At 36.2% G+C, this 21,026-nt stretch overlaps 1 protein-coding gene across 13 annotated transcripts in view; it reads right to left on the minus strand.

Annotated features, from left to right (window-relative positions):
• Positions 1 to 21,026, minus strand: part of FOXP2 (forkhead box P2) — a 203,906-nt gene that overhangs the window by 124,757 nt on the left and 58,123 nt on the right. For 12 of the 13 annotated variants that reach the window (XM_063446859.1, XM_063446856.1, XM_063446862.1 and 9 more), the window contains exon 3: positions 10,447 to 10,536. The exons of the other annotated variant lie outside the window; for it this stretch is intronic. In XM_063446859.1, the coding sequence (XP_063302929.1) occupies positions 10,447 to 10,536 (90 nt within the window). The remainder of the gene's footprint in view (positions 1 to 10,446; positions 10,537 to 21,026) is intronic. 13 annotated transcript variants of the gene reach the window in all.

Genomic DNA, 21,026 nt, shown 5'->3' on the forward strand with positions numbered 1-21,026 from the left:
TAGTTCCTCTGTCACAAGTATTTGCAGCCGCTTTTCATGTTTTTTCATGACTGAAAGCACTCATAGCCACACATGCACTTGAACTCTTTATGAGTTCTCCCAGAGAAAACTGTGAGAGCTTGTATGAGTTACTTGAAAGTCTGCATGATCGTGAACATCAATCCGACATTACACAGTGAGTTTGGTCGAATAGCTGCAATAATGTCACTAGGCATTATTCTGATTTCTGGCCTTGGCATTTAAAATGCATTTGAGATCCTACTTTAGCCCTTATTATAGACTAATGAAATAAATGTACTTCTGATGTATCCAGATAATTACAGAAAGTATTGTAACAAATAATGTGGAGTGGTCAACTGCTTAACGGAACACTATAGTGTTAGGAATACAAATATGTATTCCCAACGATATAACGTCCTCATGGGTGCCTGTAGTGTCCTTTCAAATGCAAATTTTACATGCCACCAATTTTATGGACTATAAATACTTATTCATGAAAGGAATGTCTTCTCATTATGGATGTATAGAAGAACCATCAAACCTATGAAATTTCTGTCCAATGTTTTGGAATACTTTCTGATTTTGTTTTATGTTGCAACACTATATATACTATACACTATACATTATCTACTAGGAAAATTCTGGACTTTAGGTGCTTAAGGTGTCCCTTTAATAAATACTCAATAATACAATTTACAAAATCAATACTAATGTAGCTACTATTTTATATGCAAAAGTACAGGTTTTCTAGAATTTCGTAACGCAGAAAATTTTTTGGGCTGCATTAATTAGCATAATGACCAGCTGCTGATCTACAGGTTCCATGATCTTCAACGTACAAAGATTAGATTTTGAGTTTATTGGGAGTTTTTGTAAAAAAACGGATGAAGATGTTCCTGCTAATATTGACTGTGTTTATTGTTAATGCATTTAATGCTAGTATATCCTCTTTTTTTTCAGTGAATAGCCATATTCATCAATGAGCACTACCTACAGGAGCCTGAAAGCAGAAATTCTATCTCTCGTATTGCAATCTGTTTCTGCCAGTATTAGTTCGTAGTGGTGATGTGGTAATGGGGCTCTCAAATCACAAGTGGGATATGATCACTGAACTTTTCATAATCAACATTATTCTCCACGATGGCTTAAAGGATATGGAGTGCTCCTATATGTGGGCAAAACGGTTTTAATCTGCATATATATACGAGAGACAAAATAAAAGAGAACACTTCATCTTGGAATGGTTTGAAACGTGAATCAGGGACATTTATTGTACAGTCTTGTATTTTAGCACTTCATTTTTGGGCAATTATTTATATACCTGTGTATTTATGATACAGCCAGCTAGTTTTATTTAATTTTTTTCTATAAAGTGACCTTGTTCAATTAAATACATATTTTTTTTAATTCAGCTCATCTTTTATAAGCATCACCTTTTTAAAGAAAATGAGGGTTTTCAACACTTAACAACACGCTTAGCACAATCTTTTTTTATTCCTCCTTAGAATTCTTGTTATTTGCATTAGCTCAAATCTATTATTTTGTGCTAAAAGAAATGGTGCTTGTTTTTCCTTTGCCAATACAATCAAAAAATTACGAGATACATTTGAGCTATTAGATAAGAACAAAGAAAGGCAATTCACAATACAGAGCATAAGTTGTATTAAAAAATAACATTAATACTCAGTATATTTACAATAGAGCATCCTCCTACATTTACCGGGCCGGATACTCTTTACTCTGTATCCCCACAACAAGATAATGACCTTGATTCTTAGAAGAGGGATTTATCTAAGTCACTCGCATGTGTCCAAGACAGCAATACAATGTGGGTGGCACTTAATATGCCTTGATACACACAAAAGATAGAAACCTTTTATGCCATAACACTATTTGTAAGTTTATAAATGACTTGAACTTATTTGCAATAATAATTACTATTCAGACTACAAAAAAACCCCCTAAAAAAATACCATATTTAGAGATATCAAAAACTGCTAACATCATCAAATAATTTAGAAGCATAAACACCATATATTAAAAATGGATCTAAAACTGTATCTATTGTTATTAAGCTAATATATTGGTTCAGCAGTATCTATCTATCTATCTATCTATCTGTCTATCTGTCTGTCTGTCTGTCTATCTATCACTATCTATCTATCTATCTATCTATCTATCTATCTATCTGTCTGTCTGTCTGTCTGTCTGTCTATCTATCACTATCTATCTATCTATCTGTTTGTCTCTCTATCTATTCATCCATCCACCCATCATTCATTACTCTGCCTATGTCTTTATCACTACTCATTGATGTATTGAACTAATTCTAGATATCACAGTACCTATATATTAGAGACCAGAAGTATTTTGACCACCCAGATTAATTTTATAGAACAAAAAAAAAATGCTCATCTACCTTTAATTACATACTTGCAATTTAGGGTTTTCAGGCTGAATTCTTCACTTCGTAAGAGATCGCACCACATTTAGGAACAAAACATACTAAAGTGATTTTAACTGATTTTATTTGATTTGATTTGAACTTATTTTGTAGTTGGTGATTTGAAAATAAATATGGTAACATTTTAATGGATGAGTAACAAGCTCAGAACACCTAGCCTTCAGAAAACAAACTGACTCTAGCTGATTAATTGGATGTCCACGGAGAGCTATGTGTGCTTGTAGAAGTAGTGTGTTATCACTATATTGCAGATGAGAAATAAGCATTATCTATTCAAAGTTGAGAATATCAGAAAAAAAAACTAGATTCAGATATTCTACCGATTTTTCCTTTTATAGTTTTTTTTAGCATGTTTATATTTATCTGCTGGATGTTATAGAACGGACTAACATATTTAAAGATCTAGAAAGAATAGATACTGCATATTCTAAGTGAACCAAGAGGTATCATGTTATCAGATATGGATTACAGACCGGCAGTTTACCTTTAAACATAATACATTTCTATGTATCTACAGAGCTAATCTAGAGTTTATCTGGCAAACAAAGCTGAAAACTAGTACTTGGAAGTAAGTTACAATGGCAATGGCTGCCTTTTACTGGTCCATGTAACAATGTCCACTTTACATTTGGGAATATTTTTGTGAGATTATTGGATGATCAATAAGTACCTTATTTTTGGTGTACAACACATGTTTGTATAAATGTTCCTACAAAACAAGAAAGACAGTGTTGTTTACCCTATATATAGATAGATGTACACATATTAAATCTGACTGTATATAATTTGTGGTCAACATCCTTTATTCTTAACCCCTTAAGGACACAACTTCTGGAATAAAAGGGAATCATGACGGAATATTTCCGTCATGTGTCCTTAAGGGGTATGAATTTCTGTCTTCATTTAAACAGAACCTCACCGAAAATTGTCATAATTTGTATGAGTTTATGCTATGTAAATAAGAAGAGGATAGTAACATAATCTAAAGAGCTACCTTCTGTGGATGCACTTATATCAGTCTTTTAAGCACGATTCTTCATAAGGTGCACAATATGCATAGCCAAGACAGTAATCCGCATTCACATCTGTGAATACAGCATTTCCTTAATCAAGAAAATGGTAAAGGGGTCAAAGTGTCTACATACAGATATGTAGCTAATTAAATTTGGTTGTATGGCCTTAACTGTAATTATTAAAAAAAAATAAAACAGACAAATATGAATGTTGGCTGACTGCTATGTGTTTTCAGTCAATGTGAGAAAAAAACATTGATCTGTCAAACATTGACCATTGGCTAGAAAAGTGGACAAATGTGAATTAGTAAGTTTAATTTGCTAAACTATTTACAATTAACTTATGTTTAACCGGTATTGTCTGTTTACTGCCTACTTACATAAAATCTAATAATAATAAAAATAGATCTGAAGTAAGTCAACTGGCATTGGAAAGCTAAAACACACAGTAATAAAATTCTGACCGTAAAATATTGACATGCTTGGTCAGTTCTCTTACTTAGCGGTCATTTTTCAACCTATTGTGCTGTGGTATTGATAATCAATATGTCTTGTTCTTCTATAGAATAACCTATGATCTAGTGGACACCACTGTCCTTGACCAATAGGTCTGCAAAGTAAAGCCAAGATAAACAGCTGGTTATCAACATATTTTATAATAAAGCAAATTGATCCTCTATAAATTATTTTTCATCAGTTGAAGTAAAAGTGCTACTTGTCAATGTTTACTAAACTAATAAGCTGAAGATGCTAGACTTCATGTCCATTATTGTCAATAGGTCAGCAGATTTGTCTTTAGATGAGTAATAATCATATATAGTAAATTATGTTGATTGAATATGCAGACATGCTTCCTAGATATTTTATTTTCAATGATTTTGCCTGCCTGTTAAGTTAATGTATCACTTTAATTTTAGCAACACTGCTAACAGCACACTAACATAAGCTACGAGTTTAATAAACAGTGACAAAACATTTTTCATTTTCACTTCAGTAAATAAAGAAAGGGGAAGCAGCCATCGTGCAATAGTCATCGAAAACGCCACAACCAGAACCGGTATAACTCGAAATTTAGTGCGCAGACAGCCATATCTCTAGGATTCCAGAATCCTGGTAAAATATTTTATAAATAAAATACATGATGAAAATGTTTAGTTTTTGTTATTGAAAACTTAATACACAACTACTTTGTGTTGTATGCCACATACGAAATGAGTTAAATGTCTGAAGCTTGGAGCTTGTCTACATGTAAATTGACTCATTAGAAATGAGTTAAGAATCTGTAACTCGAAGTTCCTCTATGTGCAAATTGACTTACTATGAGGGTAATAGCAGAAATTAAACCATCATAAAATGAGAACACTGTCGGAAATAAATATAATTCAAAAATCTCTCAACTGTGATGCGAATATATTTCATAACTACAAATAGCGAATGCATTTACATGTGGATACATAATTATATTAAGTTGACAATGTCAATGTATCAATGTGCATTGTTACTTTTTAAGCTCGACAGCGAAAATCCATCAATTACAATTAGTGGTATATATATATGTACATATATATACATATTTTTTAAAATATATATATATATGTATGTATATATATATATATATATATAGTGGTTGTATATAATTAACACAAGATCAATCAAAGTAAGAGTTTGTGAAAGATTTGTTGAAATTATATTAAAAGCACATATACAAAATGTAGCTTGTCAAAGAACATCACTTACATCAAGCATATTATTATCTGCTTTTAAATGTTAGCAATCAATGCATCAAATGACTGAATAAATTCAATCATGGTATATGATTAATGAACACATTCCAAATACATTTATGCAGGAATCTGCACAAGAAACTAGTACAATGGGTACTCAAAGTTGTCAGTAATGATTTTTTTTTTTTGCCATTTTGCATAAGACAAGTTAATACAATTGAGCCTATTAAATAATATTGCTAAATTATTATTCAAATTATTATTTTATGATATAACATATTTATGCTGTCTTTATGGCAAACATACCAGTATGGTCTTTATATGGTCTATTTTATGATATAACATACCATGATGGTCTATATGACTCTAGTAATAAAGTAATGGGGAAAAAAAGCAAAACCCTTAATATTAGAATGAGAAAACCAGGACAAATCATACAAAGAACATCTACTTGAGCACAGGTGTGAGTGTAAGACTTAACAATTGTAATTATTCTGCTTATTGCTCTAGTCTAGACAGTACTTGCAGAACGTTACAGTAGTTCTTTATGTATAATATCCCAATATATTTCATTATGACAACGCACTAGGTTATGGACCTCCACTGATAAGTAGGGTCGTTTTCCTAGCTTTATCATTAAAGTGGCATCCATTGACTATTCTTGCTAAAGAGGCCATTGACAAAACAAAAATAAGAAAAACATGCTAAAATATTATAAGATATATAAAATTGTTCAACTTTTATTTCTTAACATTGTTAAACAAACAAAATGTGGAGCTAGCTTGTGAGATGGTGACGGAAACTACTCTTCATGAACAACAATTATTTCGAAAGTTATAGAAAGTATGTCGCTTTCATTAAAGAAATAGCGATAACTATACACGCTATAATGTAGGTGCTGTTTGATATTAGGAGGAGAATGTGGAGCGAGTCTCTTCTTTATGTCTTGCTCAAGTGTCCTAATCAAATGATTAGTCTTAATGAGATTCTTGTGTTGCTCTGGAAACAGAGTCTACCATTTCTGGTTGGGTCACATTTCAAGCATAGGAAATGCACTAGGAGGAGGGTTGGACACAACTGACACAAATGTTTCTGATGCAATCTGGTATAATTGTTTTTATATATTTATATAAAATTATATCACGTGGTTTTGGATCTCAAATGTGTTCATACAACATAACGTAAGTGTGTATGTATGTATATGCACTCAAGGTTTTTTCATCTAAACACAACAGAACATTATTATTAGTGTTATTTCATTACCTTCCCAAAAAGGGAGACAAAATAAGTAATTAATTTTACTTTCTCTTCTACATATTTTATCATCTTAAACTGTTCAATGACTATCCAGTACTTCTATGAAAATATTTATATATTTTGTATTTGTTTATTTATTTATTTTTCAACGGAAACATGCTATAAAACAGTTATGCAAAACCATAATCACAATTTTAGCACTAAGTTTTCTTTCTTTCATTCTTTCTTTCTTTCTTTGTCTTGAAACAAGTAAAGCTACCCATGTCTTATACTATTTGCTAAATCCTCCAGCTCCCCATAGCTGATAGGTGAAAGGGATATAAAAGCTCCCAGACAATTCTTCATATAGCCATATATTAAAAAAGAAACCTCTAAGGCAATTAAGAAATCTAGCAAAACATGCAAAGTGGAGAACAAAACAACTCACAAATAAACAGAGGCAGCAGCACGTCAGCAGCAACAAGATCATCTACATTGTTTTAAAATTCTATCGAGAGCCAAGGTGAAGCACGGATAATCCAATTGCTGCCACTATAAATCTGTGAGTTGTGTTTTGTGTTCTATTTTGTGCATTTTGCACAATTGTTTATTACGAGCAGTGGTGTATCCTGGTTTTGTGCTGCACTAGGCAGGACAAAACTCAGGCACCCCCTCCCCCCACCCCTGCCACCCCACCCAACCCTTCCCCCCGCCCTGCCTTCTAAATACACACACACACATTAACTGACAGATACGCATACATTAGCTAACAGAAACACACACACTCACTAACAGACAGACATACAAACACTCACACACTAACAGACTGACACACACACTAACAGACACACTCACACTCACTAACAGACATACACACACACGCAGACACACACACTAACAAACTGACACACACACACACACTAACAGACACACTCACACTCACTAACAGACACACTCACACATACAGACACACTCACACATACACACACTCACACACTAACAGACTGACACACACACACACACATACAGACACACTCACTAACAGACAGACATATACACACACACACACACACACACAGACACACACACTCACTCACTAACAGACACACATACACACTCACACACTAACAGACTGACACACACACACACTAACAGACACACTCACTAACAGACATAAACACACACACTCACACACTAACAAACTGACACACACTAACAGACACACTCACACACACACACAGACACACACACACTCACACACTAACAGGCTGACACACACACTCACACTCACTAACAGACATACATATACACACACACAGACACACACACGCACTAACAGACACACTCACTAACAGACAGGCATATACACACACACTCACACACTAACAGACTGACACACACACACTAACAGACACACTCACTAACAGACAGACATACACACACACACAGACACACACACTCACTCACTAACAGACACACATACAGACTCACACACTAACAGACTGACACACACACTAACAGACACACTCACTAACAGACATAAACACACACACACAGACACACACACTCACACACTAACAAACTGACACACACTAACAGACACACTCACACTCACTAACAGACACCCTCACACACACACAGACACACACACACACTCACACACTAACAGACTGACACACACACACTAACAGACACACTCACACTCACTAACAGACACACATATACACACAGACACGCACGCACTAACAGACACACTCACTAACAGACAGACATATATACACACACAGACACTCACTCACTAACAGACACACACACGGACACTAACATACACACTCACTAACAGACAGACATATACACACAGACACTCACTCACTAACAGACACACACAGACACACACACACTAAAACACTAACAGACTGACACACACACACACTCACAGACACACTCACACTCACTAACAGACAGATATTTACACACACACTCACAGACACACTCACACTCACTAACAGACAGACATATACACACACACTCACTCACTTTAACACATTTTTTTTTAATTCCCCCCCCCCCCTCCAGCCTCCTTACCTTTGGGAATGCTGGGGGGGTTCTCTATCTCCCTGGGGTCTAGTGGGGCTGCCGGTCTGGCTGCTGGGCGGCTGGCGAGGGAGCACTTCCTCTGAGCTGTCTGCTCAGCTCCCTCGCGCGCCGCAGAGTGAGGCTTGGAGGCGGAGCCAGAATATGACGTCATATTCCGGCTCCCAGCCTCACTCTGCGGCGCGCGAGGGAGCTGAGCAGACAGCTCTGAGGAAGTGCTCCCTCGCCAGCCGCCCGCCAGCTCAGCATGTCAGTTAGCCGCAAGGCTAACAAGGCATTTGCCCTGGGCATTTGGGGGCGGCTTTTTTTGCCACCCCCTGGAAAATGCCACCCAAGGCAAATGCCTTGTTTGCCTCGCGGCTAAAACGTCCCTGATTACGAGTGAAAGGAAAGTTGCGTCTTTTAATATATGAATATAAGAAGTATTTAGCCTGGGAGCTCCTGACTTTATACTATATTGATTGCTGATGTGGGGTGGACATCCTAAAAGGAATCTTAGTAGCTGTATGCTCTGACTCTAAGGTAGATGCTCGGAATGTAGCTAAGAAGTGATGCTGCATGAGCAGTCTATACCCACTGAGATGGATTTCGATTTTGTGCTGCTAGGGTCACTCCAAGCAATATGACCACTTCAATACTAACAGAGTTAAATCTCCACCTCTGGCCGTGACATCAGGGTGTCATAAGTCAGCCCGGAACTTTGTGCTACAAATGTCCTATCTACGACCTGCCCTCCCTGACCTGGCTACCCCTATGGCTGTGAAGGATCTGGTTTCAGGGAGAACGCAGCCCTGGCTTGGATAGAATTGAGTTTTAACTCTACTTATTTTTCATTTTTTTAAATTTGTGAAGTGAAGAGGGAATGCCGACCAGCACAGCAAGCATTACTCTAACTAAAACCAGGGTATAGTTGAACAAAAGTGTTGAAAAAAAGTAACAGTTTATCTGTAAATAAAATCTGAACGCTGATATAAAGGTTTGAAAAAGATACAAATTGAAGACTTTTAAGTAACGACGCAAATTCTAACTTATCGCGCGCAGTTTATCATCTCTTTTTTTTAAGCAATCTAACTTACTTCTGCATCGTTCTACATCTGGCAGAAGCAATAAATTAAATATATAAAGTTTATTTTGAGCTACTGCTCAATCTTTCTCCACTTCTTAGAAGGCAAAATAGGTATGCTTCTCTATCAGCCGTCTACCGATGTCCTTGGGGAGACACTTCTACACTATCTCTCTGTATTATTTAAAACTAAAGTTGTGAATTAAGATGTTGCCACAAGCAAATCAAGTATAGTGGAGTGAATGCTCAGCTGCTGGTAAAAAAAAAAAAAAAAAAAAAAAACTTTTATTATCTAAAGCACAGGTTTTTGTTTCATTTCAAATGCTAGAAAATAGGAGAAAATACATTTAAAAATCCACCAGGTCTTATCCCAAACAACACAGTGATGAGTGCCTCAAGGAGTCAATGTGTCTCCTGTCTTAGTTCTTTTTTTACCACCTTAGTATCTTCATGACTATCTATACTTTCTCTACTCTTATTGATGAACGGGCAATAAGATCTATGAAATTGTGTTCATGTTGCAAGTCAGTCATTATAAAGGCTAGACCTGCGGAGGCCCTGTCATTCATAAAACATCTGTCACACATCTATCATAGTTCTTCATTACGGCAACATAATTATAAAATCAAAACATTTGCCGGATCATTCATTGTTTTTATTATGTGGAATTCAAAAGCTCTATTTACCGGGGGGGTTTGAACTGATGATTCCCTGATTTTGCTAGCTACAACTCCCATAAGCCTTTGCTATGTTCCTTGTTCATATGCAAGGATGCAAATATGTGTATAGTGGTGCAGCTGTGATAATAACTAGAAACAGTAGCATTTCAAGTGTACTGGAGAGTTAACATACCTGCAGTGGCCTCTGTTTGTCGTTATTCTTTGGAGACTTGAGTCCACTTGTTTGCTGTTGTAAAAGAAGCTGCCTCGCTGCCTGAAGAGCCTAAAAGTGAATAGAAAATACTGAAAATACTGAAAAAAGTTGGATATTTCAGTCCAGTCCACCTATCTCCCTATAAATATGACCTACTACTTTAACTGTGTGTTTTGCAATGGAAAATAAAAAATCAAACAACGATTTTGTATACATTGTCTCTGGTTTATTAGAAGCAAGTCATTAGAGAACCAACCCAGGATGATTGGACAGGGGTCCAAAATCAGGACTGCCTTCCCGAATTTGGGGCATTTTTAAGGTATGTATTTTATATCAGTACAAATCTTTTGTTTCAAGAACAGACATAAATCCCAGAATGATTTAATTAATAACAGAATAATGTAATTAAAGTAATAGCAGAATGTACACAAAATACAGTGTAAGTACATGCATCATGCATACTTAATTAGCATGCGGAATATATTTGAAAATAAAGTTAATGTAAACTCAACCAAGAGCACCAATGAACGTTATGACCTAGAATATCGGAAGCTATGGACGCAAGATAGAATTTTAGATGACAGACAGTCTATTCAGTAGGATTCATATAGTTATCTGTTGTAAGGATTCGTAACCGTAACTTTCCAGTTAGTATTTATCTGAGATTTCATTATTTTAAAATAACAATACAAAACTATTTAACCAGTAAGAGTGATTGCATCTCTTGCTAGTATTCAACGTTTGCTTTCTTAATACCGTGTCACAAACTGAGTTTCGAACAGTTAACCCCCCAAAAAAAAAACAAATACAAAACAAATCAATTGTATCCATTACTATGGGTTACTGGGAAAAATATAGAATTTGTTGAACACTTGAAAAAGCTCTGTAAGTGTATTCACACTGGTTCCCAATGGATGGATGGCTATGCACATGGTGGAAGGGATGAGGTTTTTCATCTGGTGGCCTTATTGAAGAATAATCAGAAGAGGAAGAAGGATGATTTTCAAAGCACCATAAGGAACACAGATACACACTGGCATTGTTAAGTATACACAGGTGCACACAAGCACACATAGACAGTTATGCACTGACACAGAAAGGCACACACATACACAGACATACACAGACATGCATGCACTGTTACCGACTCAAACATTCACAGGCAGACGCACACAGACATACTTACTAGAAATTTATTTTTTATTTTTTAAATCTGGCTGTAGCATTTATGATGGTACCGGTAATGGGGCAAACCATTAAGCATTTGTGTCCACATTACCTTTGACACACTCAGATGCTCCCAGTTGGTCTAGCGAAGACATAAGTCATGACTGTAGCCTTATATGGGCGGAGAGTGTCAGCTAAATGCCCTGAACCAATGAATACAAGTCTGTGCAATGAAAAATCTCGTTCCTACTGGCTGATGACACCCCAATGACGCTGCTAGAGGTGTAGTTGCATCTCAGCAGCAGAGGAGTTAAACTCAGTATTTGCAGTGTTTCAAAGCAAAAACATGCACATACAAACTCCAGGCACCATGACCACTTCAGTGCTTTGAGTAACACTTAGAATACAGGATAATGATCTGGGCACATTTGTGATAGTATTTTTATATGTGTATTTATTTATTAAATTTCAACATACTATAACACTAATGTAATTTAAAGGGGCACTATAGGCACCAAAACAATTTTCACTTAATGAAGCAGTTTTGGTGTATAGATCATGCCCCTGTGGTCTCACTGTTCAATTCTCTGCCATTTATGAACTAAATCACTTTTTGTTTAGGCAGCCCTAGCCACACCTCCCTGTATGTAATGAGCACAGCCTTCCTGAACCTTTCTTTTAAAAAGGCATGTCAAGTTTACACTTCCTTTATTGCACAGTCTGCTTAATTTAGAATGTCTTATCTCCTGCCCTGTTAATAGCCTGCCAGACATTGCAGGAGGCTCCTGTGTGATTAAAGTTTAAATTATAGAGCAGGAGATAAAAACATCTAAAGCAAGTCAACATCTGACTGAATATAAAACCATTTTTGTCATGCAGGCTGTGTGAGTCACAGCCATGGGAGGTATGGCTATGGCTGCATAAACATAGACAAAAGTGAGTTAACTACAAAATGGCAGAGAATTGAGCAGAGAGAGTTTGAGGGTGTGATCTATACACCAAAACAGCTTCATTAAACTAACAGTGTTTTGATGCTTACAGTGTCCCTTAAGTATAGAATTCAAGTATTGAAACATTTTCATTGTATAACAAATACAATCATTTATCATACATCTAATAATATAATCAAGGCTCAAAATGTCCACTTGCCCACTAGCCACTGGCGAGTAAAAATTTAGCCACTGGCGATTAACAATTCACCCCTAGTGATCCTTCTGACTTCCAGCATCAAGAAACATTTAGGCCTAACTACTAGTGAGGGACTTTAGCCTTGATATAATAATTTGTTAGTTTGTACATATGGTGATAAAAAATATTTATTAAATGCACATAAATAAATAGACTATAGTAAAACATAATTCATATTTTTTTATATAGCCAAACTCCAAGGATGTCAAATCATGAACACTCCTAAGTTCATTTTAATACAGTGTTGCTTTTTTTAATAAGAGTTATGGAGTTTAATGGGTCATTCTTCTTCTAAAATCCTGAAGATCTGAAGCCAATAATTTCTGTACAATTTGTATAGAAGCCAATGAGCTGGTTTCCCAGATAGTTTCTCGTATCCATGACAACAGTTGCTTTGACAAGATGTGCATATGGCATTACACTGCCAGCTGGTGTGAACAATGTTTGAACTAGTGCATTGAGATGCTGAGCAAACAGAAAAAAGTTGCCACGTCTTAACCCTCAGGGAAGGCAGTCATCCCCTGATCAATTATGAAAAGACAGAGAGAGGTCTGCTACAGTCTGCTCTAAGCAAGTTTTTCAGAGAATGCAGGCAGACATCGAAAACCAAAGTAAACAAATTGAATGCACTGGCTCTATTTCCTTACAACATTGATTTGCCTTCGAACGTAAGCCTTTGGTATATGTTTTCTGAGCATACTTTTAACATTTGGAGACTTTCCCACAACAATCATGTCATTGTCTCAAAGAATTCCCCACTAATTGCAGGTCAGTTTTCAGATTTCATTGAGGCATTCCGTTACTGTGTTCAACAAAAATACAACACATCCCCAAAGTACAATAAACAATACAAGCACAGTAAAAAAAAAATAAAAAGAAGGAAAGAAAAAGTTACTATCAAGAAAATATGTTAAAAGAACATTTAAAATAAACAAGGGGAAAAATGGAAAAAAGCACGAGCTACTTCAACTGTACATATTAAATAAATACAGGGGGGAAAAAATAGATTCTGCTGAGTTTTAAAGTAGCAACTGACTTTATATAACTGAAATTGTATAACACTGGGTAACAAATCACAAGTTTACTTTGTCTATCTGCGTTTAAACGAAAGCACAGATCGTGCATAAAAAAATAAAAAAATGAAGAAGAAAAGAAAGGCTTTTGGTAAATTAGTAAATAATTGCAGTAAATTGGAGTGGTTAGCAGAAAGAAAACAGAACTAAAATGCCTCATAGTACATTATTACCATGAAGGAAACTATATATAGTTGGATATATCTCTTTCTGTAGCGTACAAATTTGATGTTATGGTAATAATGTTGTAGTGTTAAAAGCTGCATGTTAATTGTACATTTGCTATAGTCCTGGAAAGTTCATAGTCTACTCATATACAGAAAGCATTTAATATTTCCCTTTTATTCCTGCAATTGCACTGTCTAATGGATTTTCAATGCCTTTCTATTGTCTTCGTGTGCAATGGTAGAGTAGAATTTGCACGTTTATGGATAAAATAAAAACAAAATAATTAAACCAGTGATATGATCTGACCATTCTAATGGAAGTGTGTTACTGAACACTGAGAGGGACAGCGGGTTATTAAAATCCAAGAGGCACCATGTTGAAACTAACATTACTGTGTATTATTCCAATTGTCAGTGAGACACACACTCTGCATACACTACACACAGACTCTGCATGCACTACACAAACACACACACAAACACACATGCACACACACCCACACACACACACACTACATCAACTATTAACATACTGCATGCACTACACACAAACACACACACTCTACATCAACTGTCAACACACTGCGTCCACTACACACATACTGCATGCACTACACACACACACTAAACACAGATACACAAAATACACACACTTTACATCAACTATAAACACACTGTGTTCACTACACACATAATGCATGCACTACACACACACACACAAACACAGATACACACACTCTACATCAACTGTAAACACACTGTGTCCACTACACACATACTGCATGTACTACACACACACACACACAAATACACATACACACACTCTATATCAACTATAAACACACTAAATGCCCTACACACATACTTCATGCACTACACACATACAAACCGACCCCCACACACACACACACTCTACATCAATTATAAATACACTGCATCCACTACACACTCTGCATGCACTACACAAACACACACACACTCTACTATCAACTATAAACACTGTCCATTCACTACACACACACACACCATCTGCATCAACTATACACACACAGCATCCATTCTACACACACACACACACTGCATCCTTGTGGGCCGACTTAGGGGTGGAACCAGGGGCCAAGAACTTGAGCTGTGTAAAGGCCCCCAAATTTTGTATGGCAGCCCTGACAGTGTGGAAAAGTTGTAGGGAATACAGTATAAGCAGTAGATCGCAATAATGGAGGGAGAAATAGATTCTACCATGTATTGTAACACCTGTTGGGTGGCTAAAACAACCAAAAAGATTTCAATACTGGATTTTAATTATAATTACAGTTTAATAAGAAATGTAAGCTAAACCTAAACCACTGAGTTTTCTATAAGCAAAGGAGTAAAAGATAGCATTGCATTGGCTGTATTCATTGGTATTTTAAAACAAAAATAAATAGAAATCACTTAAGATATCTAATCGAATACCCGTGTTGTGAACATGCTTTCACAGAATAATGTCGTCATGAGGTCCACTTAACTTTTTGGGGGAGATTTATTGGGTCAAACAGGTGCTTTTCTGAAAGAAATTCTATTTGTTTCCATGGAGATTACTCATGGGCACTTTGCTTTTTATGGAGGCCATTTCAGGAGGCCACAAAAGTAGTAAAGGCATTCAGAAACTCTTGCACTTAAAAATAAAATACAAATGCGCATTTTCAATATTTCCCCCCTCCCCTCCCAAAAAGCCTAAAAACAACAAAAACTGGATCTTAAGTAATTGAAAAAAGTAATACGCTCTGCTGAGTAATCGTTCACACAATTTACTTGCCTTGCTTTAAATATGATGCTTTGAAACCACAAGGTCTTAATGCCAGCTGTAACACACAGTAGGCTATTCAGATAGAAATAGGCAGACATCTTGCTGTTACACTAATTCAAAACTAGTTTCAAAACATCAATCAGTTCCCCAGCCACGAGATGTAAACATAACTGGGAGTTTTATGGTAAGTTCTGTAGCACAGAATGCAAAGTGGATTCTCACCTCTTTCATCCCTGGTTACCTCCAAACAGCTCATACATCCGTAGGCACTTACATGATTGCAAATCAAAGCTGAATAAAACAATCAAAGAGGAAAAAACAGGCAGAATGGACGGGGTACAGTTCAAAATTATGTCTAAATTAAACAGATTATTATGGTTAGGTTTTAGATTGAGTAAACTATAACAGTAACCTAACAACATGAAAGACTAGTGAATGTCCAAGAGTAGTTATAACATGTCAGTTTATACAAGATGGCTGTTAGATAGCTACAAGATATGTGCTTTAGAATAATTGGAAAAATGTGTTATGGATCAATATGTTCAGTTCATCTATAATATTTAAATTTTCGATGTCAACAAAGAAAATTGTTGTTATTCAGGCTTGCAGACACAAATCATTCGTTTTTACTAAATCATTTGTTGTTAATTTAAAGTTTAAAATTAAAAAACTCTATAAAGTTTAGGAGGACCCCCCACCCAGTGACAAAGGTATTTTACTTACCTTTTTCCCATGCCGTGACAGTCTCCTTGTAGCTGGTCCCACCCCAACCCACCCCCTTGGCTGAGATAATCAGTTTGGATGATCTCAGCCAATCCAATGCTTTCCCAATCCATTGCTGCACACTGTGCAGCACTGACTCAGAAAGCACCCACAGTGGTCGTCTGAGTGACTTCCACTAAAGGTGTACTAAGCACCAATGTAAACACTGCTTTTTCTATGAAAAGGCAGTGTTTACATTAAAACGCCTACAGGGACAGACTTTAGACAGCAGAACAACTAATTTAAGCTGCAAGTGTTCTTGTGACTACAGCTTCCCAATAAATATCTAAGAAATAAAATACTGTACTCATTTTCAAACATACATTTATTTAAGGGGTAGGTTACCACATATGTAACTCACTTCCCTCCTCCGTTAGATGCTCACCCAGTCTCCACTCCTTCAAAAAATCATTAAAAACCCACTTCTTCATAAAAGCGTATCAATTAAACTGTTAATAGCTCCCGACTGATTCCTCTCTTGCAACTGTCACTAGACTAATACTATCCTTACCTTTTGTATCATTTTACTCCACTCCCTCTAGCATGTAAGCTCATTGAGCAGGGCCCTCAACCCCTCTACTCCTGTGTGTCCAACTCGTCTGGTTACAACTACTTGTCTGTTCGTCCACCCACTGTAAAGCGCTGTGGAATTTGTTGGCGCTATATAAATAATAACATAATAATAATAATAATAATAATAATAATATGTAAGAACTTATTTGTGAATACTCATTCCTCCAAATCTCAGTTCCAGAACATGTGCAATAATAGATATAACCATTCATTATATTGAATACACTGATACAGGTTTGAGTATCACATATAAGGGGAACTAGTTGGCAATCTATTTACTGCCCACTAGTTCATTCTTTACAAAGAACAGCTGTAATAAAATATTTAAATTGGCCAATGTTGCACTTAACATTTTATTTAGTATGATACAGATATTTATGCAGCCTTTTGTGTAATTTTATTACCGGTATCTTAAAAAAAAGCTTAAAAAAAAAAAGCTTAAAATTAAAACCTTATAGAACAAATATCGAAGTGTTCTTTCAGTGTAAGTATGTTGATCGACTATTTCACAAGAAGTCTGAATATCCTAACGGAAACATTTAAGAGTTCTATTAAGGAATAGTCTATGCTTGTTTTTTATGGTTCTCTTTAGGAAGCGAAGTGAAAACGACTTTGTATCAAACGTCACCGCGACCAAAACAGCAGACGGCACAACCAGACGTGTAATGGATGGAAAGGAAAGTGGGAATTAAATTTTCCAGAAAAAAAAAAAGAAACATTTATATTTATTGCTGCTATTTATTCGTAGTGGCACAGAATCTAGTTCCACGCAACCTGATACTGTATGCCTGTGCTTCACTAAGACCTGTGTAAAATACAATCAAATTTCTTGCCTCGAAATATAATGGAGACATTTATATATCCATACTCTCAATTGATTCCTGTCTTAAATATGTAACATGCAAACTGCGGGTTGTAAACACAGCAGGTAAAGCAACCAGTTTAAGAGATCAAAGATGATTTAAACTCATACTGGAAAATCACTCAGATATGATGCCTGTTATAGTCATTTCATAGCTCATGCTACAATTTCATCATCGCTGGCGCATCATTTTATTTTTACATCTGGTAATGCACATATTTATTGTTCCTCTGAACAGACTGTTATTGTGACTAATCAAAACGCTAAAGATCAAGTACTCGTACTGTGCCTCATTTCCACCCGTTCCCCTGTAATCATTAAATCGATGAGTTCTTGTATACACTGACAAACGGAAATAAAAGCTTACCTGGATATCATCACGCTTCTTGCAAGTGTACAGAGTGGTGGAGAGGCTTTAAGACAGGGTTGTTAAGTTGTAACCTGACATGGTGCATACATTTTAAAATTATATATCATACTAAAAAAAATTCTATTTATTGTTACAGCGGAATGGGCAGCAAATACAGATGGTGTTAAAAATCTGTTTGAACAATTGCCCACTCCCCCACCTGTCAATCAATTGTCATCATAGTCCTGTATGCTGGGGGCGTACTTGCCTATGCCCAGAACTAAGTAACAGGGACAGCAGGAGAACCCTTTTACAGGTGAATCTTCCATTTTCGGTTGCAGAGCTATTCCCCCAGTATGCAAGTCCCATGCTTGTTTGTGGAATATAGGAATGGAATGACTGTTACTCTGCTCTGATGCTGACGATGTGACAGTGAAGTCAGCAATCATCGTCAGTGGGGAAATGTCCAAGTAGGGCCAGTTGTGTCTGAGGGGGACAGGTGAAAGTTCGGTCCAGATAGTAGGTGTTGCAATGATGTAACACCCATGGACTTCCAATAGCAGAAGTGGGTGATGCTGAGGGAGTAAGAAGTACTAATATAACAACTCCTACAATAAACAAACATATATTTTATAAATAATATATGTATTGCCTCTGGAGTTGTTATATGTAAAAGGAACACTATAGCGTCAGGTACCGGTCTTCCTGCAGCTGGCCACGTCTGTGTCCACCTCCACCACTGAGATCATCAATCTTGCGCGGCACAAAGCTGAGCTGTGCCAACCAGCCTCTCCTCATAGAAATGCATTGAATCAATTAATATGTATCGGATATGTTTAGTGTCTCCACTGCAGCACTGGACTAGGAAGCACCTCTAGTGGCCATCCGAGTGACTGTCACTAAAGTTGTTACTAAGCACCAATGTAAACATTTACATTGAAAAGCCGCAGGGATAGGCTATAGACACCAGCGGTTATGGTGAATATATTATCCCTTGAAGGGGAGCGTGGCATTACAAATTTACTTTAACAAAGATTTGCAGTGTCATGAGTAGCCTTCCATGATACAGATTATCAACACTAATTTCACAAACTATCTATTGAAACTATGGTATGGGTTAAGGCAACCAAGTTATAATTTACTCACTTTCTCAAAGTAACATCTTCGCATAAACTAAAAAGATCGTAACTGCAAACTAAAATTCACCCTAGGTAGGTTTTATTTAACGCAATGAACTAGTGGAATACTCAAACAAAACCAGCAATACAGCTTTGCTTAAACTTATACTAATGCTATAGTTTTATTTTAAATACACTTTAACTAAAAGTTATTTAAATTACATTTAAACTTATAATAATATTGAACATACATCTATTGATTTGTTATCTGTGCTAATTCAGTCAAATAACCTCTTCCATGCAGGCACACACACACACACACAGACACACAAACAAACAACCGTTCGTGGCGGTTAATGTTTGTGGTCTCTCTTTCATGTGAGCTGGATTTAAGAAGCTAAAAAGACAGTCATGTTTCTTTCTACTTAGTTTCTGTGTCCCATCCGCCTGATTTTAGAGATCACCGCATACATTGCACCATGAGTGTGATTTTATTATCTTTCTCTTTTCATTCTTCTACATAGAAATTATTCCAGCATCACTACAGAGTCAGTATCACTGCTGAATGAGCCACATGCATATCAAGGAGAAGAATTTAAAGTATGTGAATGATAATAGTAGCCACCCTAACTTTAGCAGAAAATATACTGTTTATAACAAACAGCATTTTAAATTTCAAAAATGTATATTTTTGCCTATTCTATACTGCATATGTTGAATGTAACAGCAACACACCAATATATTTGAAAATCCATTAAGCAAAAACAAATACAGAACTCCGTGTGGAGCATTAAATAGATGGCTGGGCCTACACTTTCCAAAACTGGCTAGTGTGCCCAAATGATAGATAGATAGATAGATAGATAGATACATAGATAGATAGATAGATAGATAGATAGATAGATAGATACATAGATAGATAGATAGATAGATAGATAGATACATAGATAGATAGACAGACAAACAAGCAGGAAGGCAGACAGACGGACGGACGGACAAAGTGATGGACAGACAGATAGTTAGACAGACAGAGGAAAGGACAGACGGACAGATTGTTATCACAGCCCCTAATGTTACAAGACCCCTCACAAAGTGCCTGTATCATGCCTGTATTCCTTTCTCTAACAGACTGATGTCATCCTCACCCCTGTCCTGTTTCTAAGCCAGACTGAAACCTCTGACAATTCTCTCAGGCCTCCTTCTCCTAGCGCACGTAAACAGACAGCAAAATGTAAATTTTGTTGAGCGAAACTGTGCTTTAGATAAATATGAAATCTCTATATTTAGATTAGTATAAATATGTACAAATTATTAATAACTTTATACTGCTTTCATGCTGTATTTCAAATAACATCTTTAAAAATAACTCATTACCCAGTTTGCAGCCAGAGGGTTTTCTGGCAGTGTAGGATTTTCATAGTAAAAAAAAGTAAAAAATAAAAATCTATAAAATATAGCAACTTCATTTAAGTTTCACTACTTTCCTCAATGCAAGTAAACATTTTCGTTAA

The sequence above is a fragment of the Pelobates fuscus genome, chromosome 3 (assembly GCF_036172605.1).
Source record: "Pelobates fuscus isolate aPelFus1 chromosome 3, aPelFus1.pri, whole genome shotgun sequence".
Taxonomy (NCBI): Eukaryota; Metazoa; Chordata; class Amphibia; order Anura; family Pelobatidae; genus Pelobates; species Pelobates fuscus.